The sequence below is a fragment of the Pantherophis guttatus genome, chromosome 12 (assembly GCF_059756535.1).
Source record: "Pantherophis guttatus breed Tessera chromosome 12, ASM5975653v1, whole genome shotgun sequence".
Taxonomy (NCBI): Eukaryota; Metazoa; Chordata; class Lepidosauria; order Squamata; family Colubridae; genus Pantherophis; species Pantherophis guttatus.
Genome location: NC_142074.1, coordinates 14277735 through 14305209, shown reverse-complemented (window position 1 = coordinate 14305209; position 27475 = coordinate 14277735). Strand labels below are relative to the sequence as shown.

Here is a 27475-nt window from a genome sequence, read left to right as displayed (position 1 = left end):
ATTCGCTTAACAACCAAGGCAACAAGAGTTGCAAAATCTGGGGCTACTCACTTGCTTATCAACAGAAATTCTGGTCCCAAATTCTGGATTATCTGTAAAAACTACTACTACTTCTTCTTCTTCTTCTTCTTCTTCTTCTTCTTCTTCTTCTTCTTCTTCTTCTTCTTCTTCTTCTTCTTCTTCTTCTTCTTCTTCTTCTTCTTCTTCTTCCTCTTCCTCCTCCTCCTCCTCCTCCTCCTCCTCCTCCTCCTCCTCCTCCTCCTCCTCCTCCTCCTCCTCCATCTCCATCATTTATTGAGACGGAGGAGATGAAGCAGTAATACCAAGACCTTTCATACAAGTCATTTCAGAGTACCCCCTGGTGAAGAATTTTTTTTCCAGTAGTCTGTTGCCTGATTTATGGAATATCTCCTCCACTGAGATCATTGTTCTGGAAGCAGCCTGTCATTCCTAAATTCCCTGCTCACAGTTTGGAAGAGGCCGTGCTGTTGAGGAGGGGAACTTTGGACCATGAGTTGGGGAGGGGGAGGGAGAGAAGGAGTCCCCCCCTCTTTCTTTCTGGGCCAAGGAGGTTGCCGTTACTTTTGAGACCCATTTTCTCATTGACATTGTCCTATATTGAGCTTTTTCTTCTGTAAATTCAATTCCTCTCAACTTCCCAGAAGAGACAGAGAAGAATTTGTCTGCCTTCTTCTGGGAGGGAAAACCTTTCTTTTCTTTTTTTTAATAAAGTTTTTTAGTTTTTAAACAAACAAACATTTAATACATCAGTCATTCCTTCATGTGACATCTCGGTGTTGTCTTCAATCATTCTTCTTTTTGTTGTTTCTTCTGTCTTCGTTCTCATCCAATCAATTAGAACAATTCATCAATTCATCAACAATTCATCATACAACTAACAAAATATTCTAATTATAGCATTTTTATACGTAGCTATTAATTTACTTATTTGTATCTCTTTTCTAACCAATAGTAGAATTAATTCCATACCTTAAATTATTCTGAACCTTCTCTTTCTTTAATCATTAAAGTCAATCTATTCATTTCTGTACAATCTAATTTTTTTTTAATTACTTCTCCTTCCAAAGGTATTTTCTCTGCTTTCCAATGTTGTGCAAAAACAATCCTCGCAGCTGTTATTACATGTATAATCAAATAAATATTTTCTTTGCTAATTCTTTTAATACGCCAGTTGTGTCCCTTTCTAGATCGGGACTCCTTATGCACGGTCACTCACGCCCTCGTCATCTCCCGCCTGGACTACTGCAATGCTCTCTACATGGGGCTCCCCTTGAGGAGCACCCGGAGGCTCCAGCTGGTCCAGAATGCAGCCGCACAGGTAATTATGGGGGTGACATGGTGCTGCCATGTAACACCTCTCCTGCGCGAGCTGCACTGGCTCCCGGTGGTCTTCCAGGTGCGCTTCAAGGTATTGGTTCTCATCTTTAAAGCGCTCCATGGTTTAGGGCCCGGGTATTTACGAGACCACCTTCTGCCACCGATAACCTCCCACCGGCCAATCCGCTCCCACAGAGAGGGTCTCCTCAGGGTGCCGTCGGTCAAGCAATGTCGACTGACGACCCCCAGGGGGAGAGCCTTCTCTGTGGGGGCACCCGCCCTCTGGAACAAACTACCCCCAGGAATACGACTGATCCCAGACCTCTATACTTTCCGCCGAGCTTTGAAGACCTTCTTATTTCAGCAAGCTGGGCTGGCTTAAAATTTTAATGGGTTATTTTATGGGTAAAGGGTTTTAAAATTTGGGGAAGCCAAACTGATCTAATTCTGTTTTAATTTATTTTAATTTTTATATTGTATGTATTTTAATCTTGGCTGTTCACCGCCCTGAGTCCTTCGGGAGAAGGGCGGTATACAAATTTAATAAATCTAATCTAATCTAATCTTTGCTAACCTTCAGAAAGGAGGGAAAACCTTTCTGAAGGTTCATGGCAAGCTGGTAGCAAAAATGGCCCATGACATTAGAAGACCATCTCATCCTGAGTTATGAGCCTCGGTGGTATCCCAGATGATGACCAGGAATTCTTGAGAAATGGCATCATCCTGCATTTAGCCAACCGCTGCTACCAGTTGCTTGGTTGGGGCGCTCATCTGTTTTTGGTTTTTTTTTTTACAAGTTTGTTTGTTTTCCAAGAACTGCCTTTTCCAGCAGTGTTGCAGAAATGAGCTGTGCCAGGGGTTCTTGTGATTTTCCAGAGACAGGGTTAAACAAAAAAAGCTTCATTTCCTTCTGCCTTTCTTGAAGCTCTATAGCCTCAGAATAATCTTGATCGCTGATGATAAACCACTGGAGCATTAAAACAACAACAGTCAGAAGTGGACAGAGCATTAATCTTAGGAGAGGCGTCTGGTAGCATCTTTTCCAACTAAGGGGTTTTATTAAAAAGCGCAGGCGTTCCTCAGCTGCAGCTCACTTCACCAGATGCCCTTTTAATAATATTTGTTAGTCGGAAAAGGTACCGCCAGATTCTTCCGGATTTTTTGCTACTGTAGACTTAAGATAGATCTGATTTTTCCTACAAGAGCATTAGCCCTGTGTCCCTTCTTCACACCCAAACCTCTAAATGGAGAAAGAAAAGGAACGGAGGGAGGGAGGGAGGGAGGGAGGGAGGAAGGAAGGAAGGAAGGAAGGAGGAGGGAAAGAGACGGAAGGGGAGGGAAAGAAGGAAGGAAGGGAAAGGAAGGATGGAAGGAAGGAGAGAAGGAGGAACATTAAGGAAAGGAGAAGAGAAAGAGGGAAGGGGGAGAGAAGGAAGAAAGGAGTGTGGAAGGAGGGAAGTGGGAGGAAGTGAGGAAGGTTGGGAGGGGGAAGGAAGGAAAGAAGGAAGAAGGGAAGGAAGGAAGGACGGGAAAGGACGGGGAAGGAAGGGAGGGGAATAATGAGGGAAGGGAGGGAGGAAGGAAGTGGGAGGAACAGTGAGGAAGGAAGGAGGAAAGGGAGAAAAGGAAGGAAGGAAAGGGAGGAGGGAAGAAGGAAGGAAGAATGGAAGGATGGAAGTAAGGAAGAAAGGATGGATGGAAGGAGACGGAAGGGGAAGGAAGGAAGGAAGGGAAGGAGAGAAGGAGGAACATTAAGGAAAGGAGACGAGAAAGAGGTAAGGGGACAGAAGGAGGGAAGAAGTAAGGGGGGAAGTGGGGAAGTGGGAGGAAGTGAGGAAGGTTGGTAGGGGGAGAAAGAAAGGAAGGGGAGGAAGGAAGGAAGGGAAGAAGGGGGAAGGAAGGGAGGGAAACAGTGAGGAAGGGAGGAGGGAAGGGAGAAAAGGAAGGGAGGAGGGAGAGAGAAGGAAGGAAGGAAAGGGAGGAGGGAGGGAGGGAGGAAGGAAGGAAGGAAAGAAGGAAGGAAGGATGGAAGGGAAGGAGGAACATAAAAGAAAGAAGAGAAAGAGGGAAGGGGGAGAGAAGGAAGGAAGAAGTAAGGGTGGAAGGCGGGAAGTGGGAGGAAGTGAGGAAGGTTGGTAGGGGGAAGGAAGGAAAGAAAGAAGGGGAGGAAGGAAGGGAAGGAAGGGAGGGAGGAAGTGGGAGGAACAGTGAGGAAGGGAAGAGGAAAGGGAGAGAAGGAAGGAAGGAAGGAAAGGAAGGAAGGAAGGAAGGAAGGAAAGGAAGGAAGGACAAATAGATTATGGAGTCCTTGTTGCTCTCTAAACTTGGTTGTTTCCTTGCAGACTTTTCCTTGCCTAAGTAACATCTTCTGCGCCAGGAATGACCCTTGAACACTAGAACTCATTAAATATCTTCCTCTAAAACAAATAATCTTAATGTTTCTTAAAACAGAGCAAAACACAACAAAACAACTTTGCCCCCCCTTTTTTTTTTGCAAAACAGGCAGCAGAAGTCGAAAAAGCACTTTGGGGCAGAGAGTTAAAAGGGGTGGCATTCCATTAGGTGCCCTCTCTCGGATTTACCGCAAAATAATTAATGTCGAGGTGACTGTCCAGGCATTATCATCACTTGCCAAAGACATCCATTATATGCTCCTTTCTTGCTGAGCAGAGTTGGAGAGATACATGGGCTGCTTCTTCAGGAGTTATGGTCCCAGCTGTGTAGTTTTTGCTGCTTCCTTTTAGCAGAACATTTAAGTACCAAAGCCCAAGAATCAGGGGTGAAATTCAGCAGGTTCTGATAGGTTCTAGAGAAGCGAAACTGTGAAGGTAACCATTGTTGCTAAAGAAATCTTCATTAAAACCACCAATATGGTCTAGTTGCAGGGATCTTTCAATCAAATTTGGCAATCTGAAGACTTGTCCAACTCCCAGAATTCCCCAGCCAGCATGGCTAGCTGAGGAATTTTGGGAGTTGAAGTCCACAAGTCTTAAATTTGCCAAGTTTGGAGATGCCCTGGTCTAGTGCATAAAGCACTAGATATAAATCAAGAGATCTGAGTTCAAGTCCCACCTTAGCCATGAAAGTCAGCTGGGTGTCTTTGGGCCAGTCACCACGAGGCTGAATTTTAGTTCCCCCTTTGGCTATGAAAGCCAGTTGGGTGTCTTTGAGCCTCTCTCTCTCTCGCGCGCGCGCCCTCCCTCCCTCCCTCTCTCTCCCCCTCTCCCTCTCTTTCTCTCTCTTTCGCTCTCTCTTCCTCTCTCTCTCATCTCTCTCCCCCCTCTCTTTCTCTTTCTCTTTCTCTCTCCCTCTCATCTCCCTCCCTCTCCTTCCATCCCCCTCCCTCTCCCCCCTCTCTCTTTCTCTCTCTCTCTCATCTCTCTCATCTCTCTCTCCCCCCTCTCTCTCATCTCTCTCCCCCCTCTCTCTCATCTCTCTTTCTCTTTCTCTCTCCCTCTCATCTCCCTCCCTCTCCTTCCATCCCCCTCCCTCTCCCCCCTCTCTCTTTCTCTCTCTCTCTCTCATCTCTCTCATCTCTCTCTCCCCCCTCTCTCTCATCTCTCTTTCTTCCTCTCTCTCATATCTTCCTCTCTTTCTCTCTCTCCGCCTCTCATCTCCCTCTCTCCCTCTCTTTCTCTCCCTCTCTCTCTCCTCCTTGAATTATTTGTAAAATAATAAAGACAGGATACAAGTAAATAAAAATGGCCAGGTGCAGAAATCAGCGATTCTCATAATAGTGTCCATGCCCAAATTTAATTGTTTCAAGCGATGAGTCCACTCTTTCTTATTTTCACTCCTCTTTAGGGGAAAGTTTTTCCAAGCCTTGCCTTCATCCTAGACTTTGTTTTGACTGACTTGTGTTGTTTTTCGTGGCGTTGTACTTTGTTGTTGTGCTCCAACTTTGGTTTGTTTGAAATGCCTGCCAGCCTTTCAAGAAAACCTTGGTTACCTTATATAATGTGCTTCATGCATATTTCATAGAAATGGAAAGAGAGACAGTTGGATCCTTGTCTCTTGATAATGGCCTTGCATTTATGGCTTCGTCTCATCATAATTCTTTTAACAATTGATTTTTTTTTACCCCCTTATTTCCATTGCATTTTTGTTAATTGCTGTTCCTGATCTAATTTGTATCATTCGTCTTCAAGGGCCTGAGTGATTTAACGGCTGAGGATTCTAGTTATCGTGATTTATTTGCAAACAAGTCAGGAAAAACTGGCTTTTAAGTCTGTGTAAAATTGAGGGCATTCAAATTCAAGAAGAAGAAGAAGATTGACTGGTTGACCTCTTGGGATTGAACCAACCGGCCAGGGATGCTGCTTATGGCTGCATCTGAGGAATGGGGAATGATATCTTGACTGAATTTAAGAATAAATTCAGGGATAAAAGAAGTGCCATTTCAGAGAGGAGCACCAGTAAATGTTAGTGGTCCAGAATTGGAGTGTTCTGACCTAGGCTTCCTTAGAAAGTATACAGCACAATCTTAGTCCCGGCAAACCTCTTTTATTCATACGGCTGTGAATTATTGTCATTCCCAGTCGGAAAGGCTTCTCAAACAGTCTTTCAGGGGAGTGTTTATAAACACCCACCTTATCTCCCTTGGAATGCTGCCAGAGAACTAATTGCCAAACGCAGGGCAAGGCCAAACTTAGCACAGAGTCAAACAGAACTTTTCCACAGCTTTTACTGACCAGATGAACTAATTGCTTCCTGCAAAAGCTCACGTCCCGTTCGCTCCTCTTTTATGTCTTATGGGAAGGGCCAATCATCTCCAAGCTTTACTCCCAAGTCGACCCTGTTTTCTTAATTGTTCTTGTCTTCTGGCAGCTCTGTGCACGCGCACACTGGGAACAGGCTCCCGCTGTTCTTCTGCCTCACTGATGTCAGACTCCGGAGGCAGCAAAGAACTACCAGATGGCCTTGGCTCCCTCTCTGTCTCTGACTCAGAGCCCTTGTCCGAGCCTTCCCCAGGCTCCAGGACTGGCCCATGTTCCTCCCCAACTTCCTCACTGTCCGAATCTGCTGCTGGCTGTTGGCAGGCCACAACTCCAAGTAGTAGGCTGGGTGCCTACATGGCCAGCATGGCTAGCTAGGGAATTCTGGGAGTGGACATCCATAGGCCTTAAAGTTGCCAGGGATGGACACCACTGCCCTACTGGAAACAGCATGTTGGCGATAAGAAAAGGTCCGCTTTCTGATCTTAAAGATAGCTCCTCCTTAGATGAAAACCATAGAGTAGCAGGCTAGCACAGCTCTCCTACTATAGTGTCTTGCCTTCCTTCACCTCCTCATGGTCTTAGAGTGGTGTTTCTCAAACTTGAAGATGTGTGGGCTTCAACTCCCAGAATTCTCTAGCCAGCCATGAAGAATTCTGGGAGTTGAACTCCAGCCATCTTCAAATGGCCAAGGTTGAGGAACACTGTCTTAGACTCCCGAAGGTGCTTTTTCAGGAAGCAACTGGTCTTGTTTTTTCTTTTGAAGACATTTTGCTTCTCATCCAAGAAGCTTCTTCAGCTCTGACAGAACAGTGGGGAATGGAAATTGCCTCCTGAGAAAGCACCTTTGGGACAACCATGACCTGGATGACTGAGAATCTCTACAGACTGTCTTAGACAGTCATTAGAAGTTCTTGAGAACGTTGGGCACAGCTGCCACGGAAGTGCTCCGCATTGCAGGTTTTAATGTGGCAGATGGAGAAAATGAATAAGCCTATGACTGGAGGGAAATAATATTAATGACTATATTCGGTTTTAATTAAATGTAAATAAAAGCTACATTCATTACCCTCCTGGAACAGCCCTTCCGTTTCAGGGAGCGGCCTCTGAAAAAAGTTACCCCACCTCCGGTTGATCTTGATGAAAAGATTGAATTTATCCAAATTTATTGTAATTGACCCTTCCGTGGAAATCTTTTGAAATGCGTTGACAAGCAATGCTGTGTACCTTATTTTTACAAGGGAGTTAATTTTAGGCTGGAACCTTTAATTAATAGCATTCTTTGGTCTTGGTTCCACCCTTTTGTGGAGTGTAGCTTCCAGCAAGTAGAGACATTTACATAGATATTTGCCAAATATGCTTGCAAATATCCATATTTCACCTCTCATCCTGGAAGCTTCTTTTGTTCTGAACTGAAGAAACTTCTTGAATGAGGAGCAAAACGCCTTCAAAAGGGAAAAACAAAACAAAACAAAAAAAGGCCAGTGCCCGTTTCGAAAAAACACCTTTGAGACAAGTTTTCATTTAGTGAAAATTCAAAATTATACCAGCATTGAAAAAAAAGTAACTGAGGAACCTTAAAACCTCGCTGTGGATGGTAGAGGACAGGAAGGCCTGGAGGAACGTTGTCCATGGAGTCGCGATGGGTCGGACACGACTTGGCGACTAACAACAACAACAAAAGATACAAGCAACAAGGTTATAGTCATAAATAGAAGGAGATAGGTAATAGGAAGGAGGAGGATAATAATAATAATAGTAATACAGTCTTAGTAAATAGTTTGACAGTGTTGTGGGAATTAATTGTTTAGCAGAGTGATGGCATTTGGGGAAAAAAACTGTCCTTGTGTCTAGTTGTTCTAGTGTGCAATGCTCTACAACGTGATTTTGAGGGTAGAGTTGAAACCATTTACGTCCAGGATGTGAGGGCTCTGTAGATATTTTTATGCATGTACGTAGCCCTCTTTTTGACTCGTGCAGGTTACAGCTCCTCAATGGAATGAAGGCTGGGATACAGCAAAATACGGTGAGTTGTGTAAGGTCCCTGGTGGCTCACCGTAAAGGGCATTGGGCACCACAAAGCGGAAAATGAATTTTCAGGCCAGACATGTAAGCAAAGCTCAAGAATGCAGGAAGCAGGATTCTTTTATTTGCAAAAGGATGCAAATGAGGAAAGAGCCATCAGGAGAGGAAAAACATCCCCGATCAGCTGTTAGAGCTGTGTTTCAAAACGTACAAAAGCTTCTGACAGGTCCCCGGGGAACGGTTGAGAGGGAATGGAAAATTTAAAAGCAGACTAAGCAACGCTTGCCCTGAATTGTCATGATCAGCAGTCTGCTTTCTGTTCTGGGAGATATTGATAAATGTTTATTATTTTCTTGGTGTGTGTTTTGGCAAGCTTTTCCTGCCCAAAAGCTGCAAAGTGTTTATTGGTGGAGCGAAACAGTATCGGCATTCATCGCCTTTCAACTGAGCGGTCTCTGTCCCGTTTCCATCCACCCCCCACCCCCCATATCTAGAGAATCGGATTGATGAGGTCATGGAAAAGGCCTGGAGCGATGAAAGGTTGGAAGGTTGAAATTGTTGCTGCCTTGGAAGGATAGCCGGGCAGTTGGGTGATTCAGAAATCCTGGACTGGGTAAACTAGCATCGAGGGGGGTACCAAACTAGGACATTTTGAGGGGGGGGGTGCCTTCTTTGAAGGTTCATTATCAGGAGCAAAGAATCAAAATCATATCGTGTTGTGGTCCGCCAGCAGCCTGCGGACCTGTCAGTAGAGTTGGACAGTGAGGAGGCTGGGGAGGACCATGGCCAGTCCTGGAGTCTGGAGAAGGTCCAGACGAGGGCTCTGCGTCGGAGGCAGAAATGGGACCAGGGCCATCTGGGAGTGATGCACGGACTCCGGAGCCTCCAAAGGTGGACAGCAGAGAAGCACAGGAACAGGAGGAGCCTGTTCCTAGTGCACGCATGCGAAGAGCTGCCAGAAGGCAAGAGTAGCTGAAGAAAAAAGGACGATTCAGGAGTAAGGCCAGAAGATGATTGGCCACTCCCATAAGGCTTAAAACAGCAGCAATGAGCCGTTGGGTTCTTTGTAGAAAAGCAACATTGATTCCATTGCTTCTTGTCAGCGTCTCTTGAACTTTGTGGGGTTTTTGCCCAAGAAAAGCCTTTGGCAGGTTGCCAAAGATATAAAAGGTTGGTGATAAGGCCAACGGCCTGGTTAGGAAGAATTTGTTTTGGACTAAACTGAGAATGAATTAATTATCAGCTGTTTTAATAAAATAAGTTTGTTCAGGACTGAATTGTGTTTGGTAATCACTACTTGTGCCTCGGTTACAACGTATGTTAAATTCAGAATGGCAGAGTTCTACCTGTGAACTACAGTAATACGTTAAGACCAGCAGTAGGTTTTTCATTATATTACTACCAGTTCGCCATGTGCATGCCTTCTGCACATCTGCCTGATCTTTTGTGCATGCGCTATGCTTGCATGTGCGCCTTTCGCGCAGGCACCCAGCCTCAAAAATGTGCCTAAATAGATTTCCATTGCCGGTTCGGGCAAACCGGACTGAAACAGCTGAATACCACCTTTGTTTAAGACACTGAAAGTTGTCTTTTATCAAGCCGAACTCTTGCTCCATCGAATTTTGCGCTATCTGAGACCAGCTGGGATTCACCAAATTTTAAGAAGGTCTTTTCAGCCTTCGCTGCAGATGCCAAGGATTAAAATCGTGACCTAATGAGTAAATGGAGGAGGCAAACTTTTATTTGTGGGTAGCAATAGCAATAGCACTTAGACTTATATACCACTTTACAGTGCTTTACAGCCCTCTCTAAGCAGTTTACAGAGTCAGCTTATGGCCCCCAACAATCTGGGTAAGGAGTCTTGCACCTGAGCTGCAGTAAAGACAGGATAACAGAGTTGGAAGGGATCTTGGAGGTCTTCTAGTCCAAACTCCTGCTCAGGCAGAAGACCCTACACCTGTGATGGCGAACCTATGACATGCGTGCCCAAAGTGGCACACAAAGTCATGTCGCCTGGCACGTAGTGCCTTGCCTGTTTGTCTTCCCGATTTCTGGCACGCATGTGTGCACGACGATCAGCTCTCCTTCGTGCATGAGGCAGTGCCAAAAAGTAATGTGCGCATGCATGCCAGCCAGCTGATCGTCGAGCGCACATGTGCGCCAGAACCCGGAAGTTTGGCTTTTCCGGAGCATGGTGCCGATGAGCATGCACATGCAGGTATGATGTTTCCGCACTATCTTTTTGGCACTGCTGAAAAGGTTCACCATCACTGCCCTATACCATTTCAGACAAATGGTTGTCCATGTTAAGGAATTCACAGAGTAACCCTTGAATAGCAAGGGTATGCACGTGAAAGTGATTGAGAGTAGGTACGAATAAAACACAGTCAACACACAGATACACTGAGTTGTGTTTACTTTCAGGAAATAGTAAGGCACAGTCCAATAAACAGTCCAGGTCATACACATATAAAGCAGAAGATAGCAAAACGACGATCCAGGGATAATCCAATAACAAAGTCTTCTTACCAGTTGTCGTAGTCATTCACAATAAACAGTTCTTCTGGATTTGCAAACAGTAGCATACAGAGATATCAGAGAGCAAGAACAGCAAAGAGAAACAAACCATGTTTCAAGCTCCCTCTTAAGGAGATTGGCTACAGAGCTAACCAATCAGGACAGAGTATGATGCAATACAGCAGTCTTAAAGGTTGATGCAATACAGCAGTCTTGATGGTTTATATAGTGCCAACCCAACAAGGTAGGTAATACTCATTTCCTAACAGTCCAATCCCTTCTTAAAAACCTCCAGTGATGGAGCACCCACAACTTCTGGAGGCAAGTCAGGAAGTTCAAGCACAGAAGATTTATTATTACAGCCTATACACAAGAATCTAGTCAACTAACAACACCAAATTTTAGCCAGATAAAGGCCAAGAGAATTCAAGAGGGGCTGGACTTGGATTTCTTGTGGCCACGCAAGGACTCTAAATGGATGACTTGTTTAACTCCGCCCTCTAGCTCTGCCTACTTTTCTTCTTACAAGAATCTAGTCAACTAACAACACCAAATTTTAGCCAGATAAAGGCCAAGAGAATTCAAGAGGGGCTGGACTTGGCAAGGACTCTAAATGGATGGCTTGTTTAACTCTGCCCTCTAGCTCTGCCTAGTTTTCTTCTTTTTACTTTTCTTCTTACTTTTCTTCTTACAGCTCATTTGTTGAACCCGCTGGTTAGGCTGCCACAGAAATGTGGGAGAATTTATTTCTGTTTTGGAACTCAGATCAGAATATACTGCAGAATATTCCTCAATCAATAGGCAAGCTGGAACACAGCTATCCTGTTACGGCAGGCCTCCAAAGCAATGAGTGTGCATACCCGAAAATTGTGCTTGCGAGTGAGAAGACCTATAAACACCGTAAGAGAATGATAGCATATTTTAGAGCAGTGGTTCTCAACCGTGGCAACTTTAAGCGGTGTGGACTACAATTCCCAGAATTTCCCAGCCCGCCATGCAGGCTGGGGAGTTCTGGGAGTTGATGTCCACCAGTCTCCAAGTTGCCCATTTTCTCTCCTCCATTTCCTCTGCTTAAGACACTTTCCCCTCATCAGGTTTCTGCCGCGGTTGATCTCTTGCACATGTCCCAGCCTTGTAAGGCTTGTTAAATATTTTATCATTTTGATATGCAGGGAATTAATTACTGTCAACAGAGCAGATTTTAATCTAATCAGCTATTCTGCACGCGGCATCCATGGCAGACATCAAAGTCAGCATCAAAGAGAGCTCGGGATGAAAGCACGCCCTGTGCTGCCTTCTACGCGGGGCACAGCCCGTTCGCAAGGATACCTGCCCGATAGCTATCCTTTGGCGTGCCCTGCTCCCCTGCCCTTGCTCAACTCCTGGAGTTTTGAGAAGCCTTTCCAAGGCTAATGGGGCTCACAAGACTTGGCAGGCTTGGTTTCTCCTCCTCCTCCTCCTCCTCCTCCTCCTCCTCCTCCTCCTTCTCCTTCTCTTTCTCCTTCTCCTTCTCCTTCTCCTTCTCTTCCTCGTCCTCCTCTTTCTCCTCCTCCTCTTTCTTCCTCCTCCTCCTCCCCCTCCCTTCTTCCCCCCTCCCCTCCCCTCCCCTCCCCCTCCTCCTCTTTCTTCTTCCTTCTCCTCCCCTCCTCCCCTTTCCCTCCCCTTCCTCCTCATCTTTCTTCCTCCCCTCCTCCTCCCCTCCTCCCCACCTCCTTCTCCTCCTCCTCTTCCTCCTCCTCCCCCTCTTTCTCCTTCTCTTCCTTCTCCTCCTCTTCCTCCTGTTTCTCCCCCTCCCCCTCCCCCTCCCCTCCTCCCCCTCCCCTCCTCCTCCTCCTCATCTTTCTTCCTCCTCCTCCTCCTCCTCTCCTCCTCCCCCTCCCTGCCTCCTTCTCTTCCTTCTTCTCCTCCTCCTCCTCTTCCTTCTCCTCCTCCTCCTCTTTCTCCTTCTTCTCCTCCTTCTCTTTCTCCTCCTCCTTCTCCTCCTCTTTCTTCTCTTTCTCCTCCTCCTCCTCCTCCTCCTCCTCCTCCTCCTCCTCCCCTCCCTACCTCCTCCTTCTCTTCCTCCTTCTCCTCTCTCCTCTCCCTCCCACCTCCCTCTCCCCCTCCTCCTCCTTTTCAACTGTGCCTGATTCTCAGACCGGACAAATCCCTGTAGTTTTCTTAACAAGATTTTCCAGAAATGGTTTGCTTTTTTTCTCTTTCCTAGGGCTGAGGGAAAGTGACTGGCCCAAAGTCACCCAGCTGGTTTTATGACTAGACTAGAACTCCCAGTCATAGACTAGAACTCCCAGCCTCCCGGTTTCTAGCCTGATTCCTTAATCGCAATACTAACTGGCTCTCTCCTTTGTTCTTAGCATTTTTTTAAAAAATGCAGGTGAACTCTGGTTGATTATTATTACCTTATGACTAAATTTGGCATTTAGATATCTAGAGGGAAAAAAATCTGAATTATTTGAAGCAGCATCTATATCACACCATGCCCAGGTCTTAGCCTCTGAAATGATATTTATAGACTTGATTTCAAAATCCATTATATTGGAGAAGATTAACGAAAGAACCTTCTCATCTACGGCTCCCTTTGCAAGGAATTCTTCCCCCTTTGCATTATTTTTAAAACCGGAGTTGAAAATCCATTCCCCCCCACCCCCCACCCCCCACCCCCCGTTGCAGCTTGCGGTTGAGATAGCTCAAGGAGCTTTTGATTATTTTAGTAGTTTATATGGCAGCGAGGTTTACATTGTTCTCTCCTTATTTTGTTCCTACGTTGTTTCTAATCATTTAAATTGTTTTTTGTATGAACGTGTTGAGCTGTGTGATGGTTTTTTTAGACTGCTGTTTGAGTGTTCCAGTTTTACTGGAACAAGATGTTTTAGTTTAGCGTTTTTTGTAAATGCCTGTAAGCTGCCTTGGCAGAATTATTCAGCTTCTTTCAAAGAGCGGGACATGAATACTCAAAATAAACAAACTATTGATCTTAACTAATTGCTCTTGAACTGCTGTACCCACCCGTAATTAAAAGGAAAACATTTCTGGTTTTAACCCCAACTTCTCCCAATAATTGAACGTGGTCCGTATTTGCAATGTATTTGCAAAAGGGGGAAAAAAAACCCCACAGAAGCTTATAAGATCGCCTTTGGTCCAGGGGGTTCGCAGGGGTTTGGGAGAACCTCTAGCTAAGTTTCTGTGCAATTCAGAGAACCCCCAAATCCCACTCCTGTCTGGCTCCGCCACACCTCAGCTGGGCAGATTCCCAACGCGCTTGGGCGGCGATCGCGCGCGAAGTGCGAAGCGCGTGCACGAAGAGAACCGGTAGTAAAGCCAGTTAGAACTCACCACTGATTGAACTGCCATACTCCTGGCAGCTGTCAGTCAGCAGAGTTAGCCTGCAATACTGCATTTCAACCACTGTACCGCTACGGGTCTGCTTCATTGCTGCCCAGAAACCCGTACAACACAAATTCTTCCCAGCCTTTGTGATTGTTGATGCCCTTGTTTGCATTTGTCAACAGTTGAACAGTTGGGTCCTTGATCCTGTAGATTAGCAAGCTTAACAACGGATTGTTAGGCCATTTGGTTAGATTGTTTACAATACTGTCGATGTTTTCCTGGCAGCTGGTTTCTGGCAGCTTTGGTGGCTTGGACAAATAAAGAGAGGAGAATTAAATCAGACATTACCCCCTTACCCAAATAGAAGAGGGCTGTTCTCTTCTAATTGGTGGCACAAGTGAAAAAAAAACCAAATCCTGGGGCCAAACGGTGCCTTCGGGGTTAGAAGTTAAAGTTTGGAAGCAAGTCAACTAACTTCAGTTCCACTTAGCGGTTAGGTAACCTGAAACTCCCCTTTAAGCTAGTATTTGTATTGTTTTGACTCCTACAAGCCAATATCCTGTTTGGGGCTTCCTTGTTGATTCTGCATCTTTCCCCACCTACTTGTGCAAACAAAATTCTGAGCTCATGCAAGGCGGTTGGGTTTTATTTTATGTTACTTTGGAAATCTCCAGATAGGGGACGCGGGTGACTCAGTGGCTACTGAGCTTGTCGATCGAAAGGTCGGCAGTTCAGCGGTTCGAATCCCTAGTGCCGCGTATAACGGGGTGAGCTCCTGTTACTTGTCCCAGCTTCTGTTAACCTAGCAGTTTGAAAGCACGTTAAAAAAATGCAAGCTATGGTACTGGTAAGGTACCAGCAACTTTCACAGCAGCTCTCGGAGGCCAAATAATTTAACAACCCAACAACCAATGGTGAAATTCAAATTTTTTTACTACCAGTTCTGTGGGCGTGGCTTGGTGGGCATGGTGTGGCTTGGTGGGCGTGGCAGGGGAAGGATACTGCAGAATCTCCATTCCCTCCCCACTCCTGAGGGAAGGATATTGCAAAATCTCCATTCCCACCCCACTCGGGGGCCAGCCAGAGGCGGTATTTGCCATTGCTCCGAACTACTCAAAATTTCCGCTACCGGTTCGTCAGAACCTGCTGGATTTCACCCCTGACAACAACATCTGTAGAAGTAAAAAGGACGCCCCTCCCTTCTCTATCACAATGTTTCTCAACCTGAGCCACTTTAAAAACTTTTAAGAATTATGGGAGTTGAAGTCCACCCATTCTAAACTTGGCCAGGTTGAGATGGAAGAAATGAACTCGCTGTCTCGGGTTTTGCTGAGCTATCAAGTTTCCTTCCTCCACTGAAGGCTTCATTCACTGCCCTGGCCCCGAGTGCAAATCCTATTTCAATCTATTCATTACGACTTTGTGTCTCCGGTAGAGCAGGATGCATCATCCTGCCTCGCCGTGACAAATTTGAAGACGTTCCGTATTACACTTTTATTCGATCGATGGCCTTGGATAGTCTCTTGTTTTATTGTTTGCCTGGCTGGGTAGCACTTTGATGGGTCTGAGAACATGCCATTAAGCACTGGGGGCTGGCACACGTTAACTTAAGACTCTTGTGATCGGCTGGTGCAGGGATAAAAATTGGATTTGCGCATTTCAGAAGGAAAAGCCTCCCCCGCTCCTTATTCAATTCACCTGGACGGCTGTGGGAAGGTTCCTTATCTATGTGCTTCAGTCTTTCCCGATTTGACTGCGGATGATGGGTATGCTGATCCAACTCCTCTGTAGGGCCCAGCCAGTGGTGGGATTCAAATAATTTAGCAACTGGTTCTCTGCCCTAATGGAGAAGAGCCTAATGCTGGGAAAGATTGAGGGCAAAAGAAGAAGGGGACAACAGAGAAGGAGGTGGCTGAATGGAGTCACTGAAGCAGTTGGCATGAGCTTAAATGGACTCTAGAGGATGGTAGAGGAGAGGAAGGCCTGGAGGAACGTTGTCCATTGGGCCGCGATGGGTTGGACACGACTTCGCAACTAACAACAACAACAAAGTCTTGCCTTATGCATGAATGCCAGCTGGGTGACTGGGCCAATCACCAGGAGAGTGTGAGATCTAGTCCCACCTTAAACATGAAAACTAGCTAGGTAACACTGGCCCAGTCCCTCTCTCTCAGCCCAACTCGCCTCACAGGGTTTTTGTGGGGAAAATAGGAGGAGGAAGGAGTATCGGGTATGTTAAGGATATTGTGGTTGTGTTACCAACCAGCAGAGTGTAGAGCACAGAGAAACGTTGCTGAGAGCCATGAATAAGAGATGTGCAAACTGGTTTATCAAAAGTTTACTTTATAGTGAAAAAACAATCGCATAGTCTTTAAATCAATCCAAGTCTTTGCCAGTTAAATCAGTCCAGTGATACAAAAATCTTCTTACCATACAAACAGTAGTTGGTTAGAATAACAAACTCACTCTGGTTCACAAACCACGATGGTAGCAGATCCATCCAACTGATGATAGCACAATGGGTAGCAACTCCACACACTATGGTAGCTTATCATCAACTGAATACGTTACAGTACCTTTCTTAAATACGTTCACAACTAATGACTCAGCATTACAATGAATCAGCAGGAAAACTTTAAAGTCACACAATACATATTCATATTAAAGTCACAGAACACATATATTGCCTGGACAACTTGTTAGGCTCAAACCATATCCTAACAGGGTATGTTCATCATCTGGAGTTATTTTTTAAAATAATAAAGGCAGGATAAAACATCTAACAAAAGGGCCAATGCTGCCTCAGATGCTCAATCTGTGGCCTTGCCTACTGCCTGTTGAAAGCTGCCACCGAATTGTAGCACTGAATATGGAAGAATAATTAACTACAGGATTAGCAATTGTATTGCCAAGTTCTGCTATTTAATTCAAATGGAATTCAATTAAATTCTGCCAAACTTTGAGTATATGTCTGCATCCTACTGTATATAGGAGCGCTTGCATGCTTTCTAGAAGCTGGATATACATCTCCTTTTAACCACCCCATAATCCCTTGCAGGGTGGAGTCTGGGTAACTGAATGGAGTTGAGTATTTACTGGCCAGATGCCTTTCCTGTCGCCAATGCGGAGTTTTGTTCGGCAGATATATTCTCATTGTGCCCAGAGAGAGAAATATCTGCCTCTACCTAGGATTGAACTCACAGCCTCCTGTGTCTCCTAGAAACTGGGTATGAGCCAGGAAAAAGTTGTCCCCTCTTGATTTAAAGTATCATTAGATGCATTAATTCAAAACAAATGGAAGTGAAATAGGGAAGGCTCATCCTTTTGAATCTTATAGATCAGGAGCAATTGTTAAGAAAAGAAAATTTGGTGGGAACTAGCAAGCTTCTCTTCTGTAGTACTGATGGCTATCTGCTATTTTTTTTTTAAAAAAAAAACAGCCACTACTCAAACTAATACTAAAATTCATCCTAAAATTGGAAAGGAATTTAGAAATAACACATAACTCTTTGCTGATAAGGTCTTAGCTGGCAGTGAAGTCTCCTTATAAGTATAGGATTACTTTCAGCATAAACTTAGTGTAAGATGAGTGGTGCGGTGGCCTAGACCTGGAGCGTTCGCCTCACAATCAGGAGCCTGTGAGTTTGATCCTAGGTAGAGGCAGATATTTCTCTCTCTGGGCACGATGAGAATATATCTGCCGAACAAAACTCCGCATTGGCGACAGGAAAGACATCTGGCCAGTAAATACTCAGCTCCATTCAGTTGCCCAGACTCCACCCTGCAAGGGGTTAAAAGGAGATGTATATCCAGCTTCTAGAAAGCAAGCAAGAGCTCATACATACAGTAGGATGCAGAAGTATACTCAAAGTTTGGCAGAATTTGGGCACGATGAGAATATATCTGCCTGAATATAACTCCTCATTGGCGACAAGAAGGGCATCCAGCCAGTAAACACTTGGCTCTATTCAGTTGTCCAGACTCCACCCCGCTAGGGATTATGGGGTCATTAAACGGAGATGATGATGATGATGATGATGATAAACCTAGTGTTAACTCCATTTTGGAATAAGTTCCAGGACTAGTGTAACTCATCAACATCTAGATAGAAATTAGCATTTGCTTCCTTGTTCTTTAGATCTTCCACTGTACCATCATTGAAAGCTTCTGCAGATTGCTATGTAAACTAGAGGACAGTAACAATGGAGCAGTGTGCATAATTCTCCTGATAGCTCTTGTAGACTCTCAACAAACATGTACGAGTTGAATGCTTATCAGAGTGTAAAATCTTATGACGTGTTTGGTCTTGTTTGAAAGAGGGTGGATGAGAATGCCAACATCTCTTGAGAAAATGAAGGCTTGATTTTAAAAATAGATTTCAATGGCCTTCCTCATGAGGTGAAGCTGTCTTTTCATAAAAACTCTTTTATGTCTTTTCATAAAAACTCTTGAAACATGGTTTTGTCAACTGGGCTTCGAGATCCCATGGTAGAATGGAACTTGGTAGATAGTGACATGATGTCAATAGAAGAGAATCTTTGTAGCTCAGCGATGAATTGTGGAGTCCTTGGTGTTCTCTGAGCCTGATTGTTTACTTGCAGATGTTTCATGATGACCCAATTAGGAAGCATCCTCAGTGCTGAATATGTTACCTAGCTGGGAACGAAACATCTGTAAGAAAACAACCAAACTCTGAGAACACCAAGGACTCCATGTTTACGTGAAGGTTGACTCAATGCACTCTCTGTAATTTTTTGGGGGGTCATTTTAAAATCTTTTAAACTTATTTTGGTTGCATTTTAATGATTTTTTATATGTTTGGATTGCTTAATTTGTACAACCCACCCCCGTGTCGCTACATGAGATGGGAAGCTATATAAATGGGATAAACATATTGAATAACCTTTAGTTTATGTCAGGGTAGTGATTTAAGAGCTGACCAGCTGCTATGATGATGCAGTGATGCACTGATGAGAATGAGTCAGCAAGGTTTTTGGCTGTTATCCCTTTAAGAGCCTGTATAATAATAAGAGGCCCTGTTGTGGCATTCCTCTCACATCGTGTGTCCTTCCCTGCTGTAATTTACTGATTGTTTGACCTCTGCCTATAGAATATGTATGTATAGTATATATTCCTTTGTAGATAAAACCACTATTCCTTACAAATCTCTGTTTGCTGTTATTGCTCTTGGGTTGTCTCATGTAGTAAAGCTGTGCGCACTCTGACAGTTTCCATAATCATTTTACTTAACTTTGTGAGGTTCAGAGGCCTTCTGCCCTGAAGTTTGTACAATCCTCTCCAGATCATCTTGACAAATTAAGAATCCGATGCTCCCCATCAGCTTTTGTAAGAAATAAATGTGGAATGCTACTTTTCAACAACAGCATAACATGTCCCTTGTGTGATGGAAGGGTATAAAATTATATGTAGTGTAGAGAAATGGTAGAACCTATCATTACACGATGAAAGTAAAAGATAGGCTGTTTAGGATTGATAAAAGAAAACACTATTTCATTAAACGCATGGTTCAGTGGTAAAGACCTGGCTTTTCCGGCAGGCCTGGGGCCGTTGATCTCGCTTTGCGATCTGACGAGATCCGGCCATGAATCGTGTGAATGGGTTTTAATGTTTTTAATGTTTTTAATTTTTAAGTGTTTTTATAGTGATTTTTTGAGTGTATTGTGAGCCGCCCTGGGTCTTCGGAGAGGGGCGGCATATGAATTGAATAAATAAATAAATAAAAATAAATAAATGCCGCTACATGACACATAGAGGTGGCAATGGATGCTTTAGAAGATTAGAGAAATTATGGAGGGCTATCATGATGACAATGCATTGTAACCTATGTCAAGTACTATATACTCGTTGTGGATAAACACATGTCCAAATTGTGGATTTCCTCCTTCGGCCAATTTGAAGCACAGTTACAAACTTGTTAGACCTTTGATGTGGTCTAACAGGTAGGCATTGAACTTGGGCAGTTATGATCCACCACTGAGTTACAACCTCAACTCCAATATGGGAGTGAACGAATAAGTGAGTGAGTACAATTCAGAACAATTTTAAACATGAAAGCAGAGGTTTTAATGCTCGCTGTGGTTTTTAAGGCTTTCTACTGTTGTTATTGTTTTAAAATGTTTTTCAGGTTTTTTTTTTAATTGTAGATGTTCTGGATTGAAAGCCACCCAGAATCATTGAGCTTGAGATGGGCGGCTACAGAAACCAATCGATCAAAGGAATAAATAAAACATGCTCTTTTAGTGCTTGGACTGATGGGAAGTGATGATTCTTGAGCAGGGGTGTTAAACTCAAGGACCGGGGGCTGGATCCGACCTGTGGGGTACTTAGATCTGGCCCAAGGGGCTGGCTTGGAAATAGCGAAGGACCAGCCCATGGTGCCCCTGCCAGCGAAAATGGAGCTCAGGAGGCCCTCAGGAGGCCCTCCGGAGCTCCGTTTTATTATTTATTTATTTGTCACATTTTTATGCCGCCCAACTCCTGAGGGACTATATTTCAATAGTCCATTTTAATGCCAATAATGTTGTAAAGCAGTGGGTCTCAACCTTCCTAATGCTGCGACCCTTTAATACAGTTCCTCATGTTGTGGTGACCCCCAACCATAAAATTATTCCTAAAATCATTGAAAATATGTGTTTTTCGATGGTCTTAGGTGACCCCTGTGAAAGGGTCGTTCGACCCCCAAAGGGGTCCCGACCCACAGGTTGAGAACCACTGTTGTAAAGCATACATGGTAATACCATCTTTTCCCCCTCTAATTTTCTGCTTTTCTGTTTCCTTTTGTATTTTATATTATACAATATTGTATAATTCAATAAAATGTCAATAAAACTATATAAAAAAACATGTTCCTTTCTCTCCGTGCCCCCGTTTTCTTTTGCAGATGACTGACCTGCCTCCCTCGTTTTTAACACTGAAGCCAGATTGTTTTAACTAAAGATGGAAACACTGGAGTCGGAACTGACTTGCCCAATTTGCTTAGAGTTGTTCGAAGACCCCCTCCTCCTGCCGTGTGCTCACAGCCTGTGCTTTAGCTGCGCCCACCGCATCTTGGTTTCCAGCTGCTCCTCTGGCGAGAACCTCGAACCCATCACAGCCTTCCAGTGTCCCACCTGCCGGTATGTCATATCCCTTAACCATCGGGGCCTAGAAGGCCTTAAACGGAATGTGACCTTACAGAATATCATTGACCGATTCCAGAAGGCCTCTCTGAGCGGGCCCAGTTCCCCCAGTGAGAACTACCGTGAGCGATCCTATCGCCGCAGCCCGACCATGTCGACAGTGGTGGACCGGATAGCTTGCCAGTTCTGCGAGCAGGACCCTCCCCGCGACGCCATCAAGACCTGCATTACTTGCGAGGTGTCCTACTGTGACCGCTGCCTACGGGCCACCCATCCCAATAAGAAGCCATTCACCAGCCACCGGTTGGTGGAGCCTGTGCCGGACACTCACTTCCGGGGGCTGATGTGCCTTGAGCACGAGAATGAGAAGGTGAACATGTACTGTGTGGCTGATGACCAGCTCATCTGTGCCTTATGCAAACTGGTGGGGCGGCACCGGGATCATCAAGTGGCATCCCTGAGTGACCGGTTTGAGAAGCTGAAGGTAAGTTAGAGGTGGGCAGGTGAAGCAGGGTGGGTGCCATGTTAAAAATCCAGATCAGGGGTGGTATTCATTTATCTTCACTATTGGTTCAAAAATGCGAGTGCGCGCAGGACCTTCCGTGCATGCGCAGTGTCAAAAATGGGAAGTGATGACATCTGGGCTGGTGGGCGGAGCCTCCTGCAGCCGCCGCTACCAGTTTGACCGAACCAGATATAACCGACTGAATACCACCACTGATCCAGATCATATTTTTTGGGTAACCATGTAAAATTGGTATATATAGTCCAGCTTCAGTTTTGAAAGTGGCAGGAGAATGGACGTGATTTGGATGGAATCGTCATAATAAATCTTCTTTCATCTTCTCTGTCTTTTGGGGGGGGGGCTTAAATCAACACTCTTACTTGAAGGGATTTGTGGGGGGCCAGGGGACATAGTTAACAATCCTGTGATTGTGTCCCAGACTAACTGGGATACAGGATGAATGGGGATTAACAAAATCAGAACTGTAGTTTTTGGATAAATGCAGCGCTTTGGATTCCAAGGGAAGAAGATGCTTCAGAACACAACAGGGTGTTCCGTGCTGTTGTTGACTCTTTAAAGCAGCTACATCTTGCTCTTTCTTCAACAACTGCAGATCCATTCTTTAAGAAGACACATTTGGTGTAAGTCATGTCCAGAAGATACTAGTGTGTGTCCACCTGTGTAGCATCTTTCATGTCTTCCTAGCTGTCCTGCACAGCTGGAATAGTTTGACAACAGCTCAGTAGTGGGATTCAAATCCTGGTGCTACGGGTTCCCTATTGGTAGTGCGTGAGCGTGTGGCGCTTCTACGCATGCACAGAGCGTTTTTGATAACGTCTGGGTGGGTGGGCAGAGCCTCCTGCCACTGCCACTACCAGTTCTCTCGAACCGCGGTGAACCGGGAGCAACCCACCACTGCAACAGCTCTATCTTGAGGCATATTGTACCAAGTGCTTACTCACGTTTCTCTCTGTACTGTTGGCAGTGTAAAGTTAGAGAGTTCATGTCTTCCACATCAGACTGTTTAGTCACCTGCCTTGATCACCGTTTTTCCTGGCAGTGGCTCTCAAGGGTTTCAACCTGAAGTCTTCCGTAATGTATACTCCAAGAGAAGGCAACGGCTAAATGGCTGCAAAATATGACTTAGCCTCGGAAACTTCTGGAGGGCTGCATGAAACCATTGGGTGACGCAGTCACTGTGGGAAAGAGGCATAATGGTGTTTTGGGTTTATTTTGTGCTGGATTTGGATGGTAATTCTGGGTGCAATTCAAGGTGCTGGTTGTCACCTTTCAAGCCTTTCGTGGCTTGGGAGGGGGTCAGGGGTCTGCAACCTTAAACATTCAAAGAGCCATTTGGATCCGTTTTCCACAGAAAAGAAAACACCGGGAGCCACAAAACCTGGGTGGATGTGGCCAATTCGATGTCACTCACTTCTACTAGTCACATGACCCCCTAGCCACACCTACCTAGCTGGTCATTAGGGCAGAGAACCAGTTGTTAAAAAACACCGGGAACCACAAAACCCTTTTTACATCTCTCTCTCTCCCCACCCTCCCGCTCTCCCTCCCCCCTCTCTCCCTCTTTTTCTGTATCTCTCTATGTCTCTCTATGTCTCTCTCTCTCCCTCTCTCTCTGTATCTCTCTGTCTCTGCCCTGGCCGCTTCTGCATCACTCGCCGTCTCCCTTACCTTCTCAGGCCAGGCGAGGAGTGACTGGGGGGGGGGGCAGCTAGGACTGACCGGTTTGATCGCCTTGCAGTCCAAGGGACTCGCAGGAGTCTTCTAGTTCAAAGGCCTCAATTCTTTGGCGCTCAGCCTTCCTTATGGTCCAACTTTCACAGCCATCCATTGCAACTGGGAAAACCATAGCCTTGACTATACACACTTTTGTTGGCAGGGTGATGTCTCTGCTTTTTAGAATGCTGTCTAGATTTGCCATAGCTTTCCACCCCAGGAGCAACGTCTTTTCATTTCTTGGCTGCAGTCCCCATCTGCGGTGATCTTGGAGCCCAGGAAAATAAAATCTGTCACTACCTCCATTTCTTCCCAATCTATTTGCCAGGATATGCCACCTGACATACCCACCCTTTAAAGCCCATCTTCCTCAAATTTGAGATACATCCTGAAATTGCACCTGAGTTTTAATGATGCGAAGTTTGGGTGCCGGTAAATCATCTAGAACCTGGTGGATCGTGCACCTAATTCTAGTGACCGATCACTCCTTTTCGTAGATGCATTTGCACTCAACATTATTTGCACGCGTTGGATCTCAGACTTACATTGAGCATTCAACGTACATTGTTTTGATGGTCAGGATTCGGGAGCCCAGCCTTCTCCCCGAGGTCCTTGCCTTTTGTAAATGAGAGAGATGGATGTAAACGAGACGGGGTGTCTAACTCTGTAGGAGGCATTGGAGCCAACTTGTCCTAAGAAGAACCATTCAATAAGGAACTACTCTGTTTTCAGTGGGTTGAAGTCTGCTGCACCTTCAGTGGAACAACCGGATTTTCTCCCACCCTTTCCCCCCCTCAGCTACTTGAGGGTGTTTGCAAGTCAGATTTCAGCTGCACAAGGTAATAAACGCTTTGCGCAGCCTGCCCGGAGGAGAATAGACAACTGATGCCATTTCGGATCTAGAGGCCGTTGACAAACTGGTTTTATGGTTTGAGGGAGGTTTGATTTATGGCTGTCAGGGCTGACAGTACAGCCTTAGTCTGAAATGTGCAGAATTTCTATATAGACTCTTTTCTAGCATATTAATTTTTGATGTTGCACCTGTTCCCTTAAGAGCTGTTTATGCTGACATGCAAGCAATCGGAGGCCTTAATTGCCCCCTTTTAAAAAAAATTAGGTATAGTTTCTTAGGGGAAGGTACATACAGTGGTGGCCCAAATTGTGGAAACCTTTTGGGAAAAGTGTATTTTTGAGGTTTGATGGCTAATAACAGCACTTTTTTGGGGGGGAGTTTCAAGATAATCCTATTTCACTGCTGGAATGGCCTGGGAATAGCCCAGACCTTAACCCAATTGAAAATCTATGGAGCTGATTAGTCAGAAGCAATAAAACCCAGTTAATAGAAACAATCCTTCAATCTTGATTTTACATTATAACAGCTGCAGAACTCAAAGACTTGGTTCACTCCATGGGAAGACGTTGTAAGGCCGTAATTCATGCTAAAGGTTACCCAACTAAGTATTAACTGACATGGTGATCATTTTTGTATATGTCTCGTTTTTTCTACATGTTTCACTTTTCTTCTTTATATTGTAACTGCTATTCTAATAGCAAATCCTTCATAAAGGTTATTGCATTACATTCTTGATTAAATTATCTTTCCACTGATATATAATTTTATGGTACTACTCCAAAAAAAAAAAAAGGTGTTATTAGCTAGTTTTAGAAAATACACTTTCCCCAAAAGGTTTCCACAATTTTGGCTACTACTGTAGGTACATGTTCAGAGATCCTGGCCTGTGTGGTAAGGAGAGTGATCCACCAGATTGAGGTCTTCATCTATGTCTGTATGAAGCAAATTAGAATATATAGATCCTTTTCCCCCTCCTCTATAGTTTTAACCAATTGTCAAGGAAGGATACTTTCTCAGTTTCCTAGCCCAATCAGGCCTACTATCTCAACCCAGCATTGGCAAGATTTATAGAAGATTGAGACACCTTTTCCATTGAGAACTTTCATGAGGAATTTGTTAGTGGTCCAAATTCCATTGAGAATTTCCTTGGGAATTTGTTAGTGGTCCAAATTCCATTGAGAATTTCCTTGGGAATTTGTCAGTGGTCCAAATTCCATTGAGAATTCCATTGGAAATTTGTCAATGGTCCAAATTCCATTGAGAATTCCATTGGAAATTTGTCAATGGTCCAAATTCCATTGAAAATTTCACTGGGAATTTGTCAATGGTTCAAATTCTATTGAGAATTCCATTGGGGATTTGTCAATGGTCCAAATTCCATTGAGAATTTCACTGGGAATTTGTCAATGGTTCAAATTCTATTGAGAATTCCTTTGGTAATTTGTCAATGGTCCAAATTCCATTGAGAATTTCACTGGTGATTTGTTAATAATCCCAATTGAAATGAAAAAAATGAAAATGAAAGAACATTTTAAAAAATGATTTAAACTTAAGAGCAAAAAAATAACCAAGTCCATGTTTGTACTTACAGATGCTTAGAAGAAACCTATCCTGGCTTTATGTTGGGATTGCAAATGCCATCATTTTCAGCATAAACTGTGGGGATTTGGCACTTCCAACATGTTTGAGGAATACCAGATTGAGGTAGATGGATTTAGAATCTGGTGGAAGGCAATTTTTGCAATTTGCTAAGTTACAGAAAATGAGCTATCTCTGACCTAGAAGGAGATGTGCACAAGAGTTTCTAGAAGACTAAAAGGAGAAATCCCAAAGACAAATAGTTGTGGTTCTTTCATCTTTGCCAAAATGGTTAAAACTGTTAAGGGAGCCAGATCAAAGCTGAGCTGCCTTTCAGTTTGATTCCCCCCACCTCCCATTTTAGTCAGGGATTTGGAAATTCAAAGCATTTCTAGTTAGCGTCCCAGCCTTTAAGTAGCAAAATGCACTTCCTGCAACATTCATGATGAGGTTTTAAACTAACAGGAACATTAGTTTGAAGCATCAAGAAGCATTATGCACAATGCTGGGTTTTCATTTCAGACAGCAGACTTGTGTGCATAAAAGAGTAATGTTGAGCTTTCTGACTACAGCATATGTTTCTGTGTAGCATATTGGTGGTACCAGCAGGCTATTCTGTTGATTCTACAACACCGTTCTAAATATTCCGCTTGTAAAAAATGGGGTGGTGTGTTTGGTCTAGCGGAAGATACGTGGATTAATTGGGAAATTAAAAGTCATGCAGCCTATATGCAAGGGGCGTGATGGCTCAGCAGTTATAGAAAGTTTGGGACCAGGGATGGTATTCACTTACCTTTGCTACCGGTTTGCAAATGTGAGCGCGCACGCATGCTCAGAGGGTCAAAAATGAGACATGATGACGTCCGGGTGGGCGGGCAAAACCGCCTACAGCCCCCACTACCAGTTCATCCAAATGGGATAGAACCAGCTGAATACCATCACTGTTCGAGACCCAGGCTCAGTGGAATGGGATGAGCTCCTGTTCCTGCCTCAGTTCCTGCCCACCAGTTGAAAAGAATGCAAATGCAAGTAGATAAATAGGTACCACTTTGGTGGGAAGGTAACAGTGCTACGTGTGCCTCGGCGTATAGTCATGGTGGCCACATGACCACGGGAAATATCTTCAGATAATGCTGGCTTTCTTGGCTAAGAAACAGAAATGAACACTGGCCCGTAGAATTGGAAACGACTGGACAGGGAAAACGTTTACCTCTACCTTTAACACATATACGCTGTATGCATTTTTTTGTATAAGGAATTAGATATTTAGTCAACCTAGGCAATTTTCTCTGTCTCTGGCAGGATGAATTGAAAAGCCTCTCATCTTTGTCTAAACAAATCTCACTACAGATGTAAACTTTTTCAGTTATCTTACTTGTCATTCTCCAGATAAATAAACTTTTTAGTTATTTAGCTCACAAAACATGCAAAGAACATATGGATGTTTCTGAATACGAAGTTTGCTTTTCTTTTTTATGGTTAACATCAGGGGTGAAATGCTACCGGTTCGGACCGGTTCGCCTGAACCGGTGGTAAAAAAAATGCTACCGGTTCGGGGGAACCGATATTTCCGACGATCAGCTGTGACGCATGATTTATATTCACCAGAAAGCAGGAATCGCCTGGCACAGCTGTTCCCCCCTCATTGTTCTACTTACCAGAAAAGGCTTCTTAATACTCCTTTTTCAGTGCTGCGCAGTAGCGCCTGTGGTACGCATATGTGCAAAGCATGCATTTCATGCGC

General features: G+C 44.5%; 1 protein-coding gene across 2 annotated transcripts in view; it reads left to right on the top strand.

Annotated features, from left to right (window-relative positions):
- MID2 (midline 2) overlaps positions 1–27475 on the top strand; it is a 197194-nt gene that overhangs the window by 24331 nt on the left and 145388 nt on the right. For both annotated transcript variants that reach the window (XM_034424069.3, XM_034424070.3), the window contains exon 2: positions 20824–21545. In XM_034424069.3, the coding sequence (XP_034279960.1) occupies positions 20880–21545 (666 nt within the window). In that variant the 5' untranslated portion in view covers positions 20824–20879. The remainder of the gene's footprint in view (positions 1–20823; positions 21546–27475) is intronic.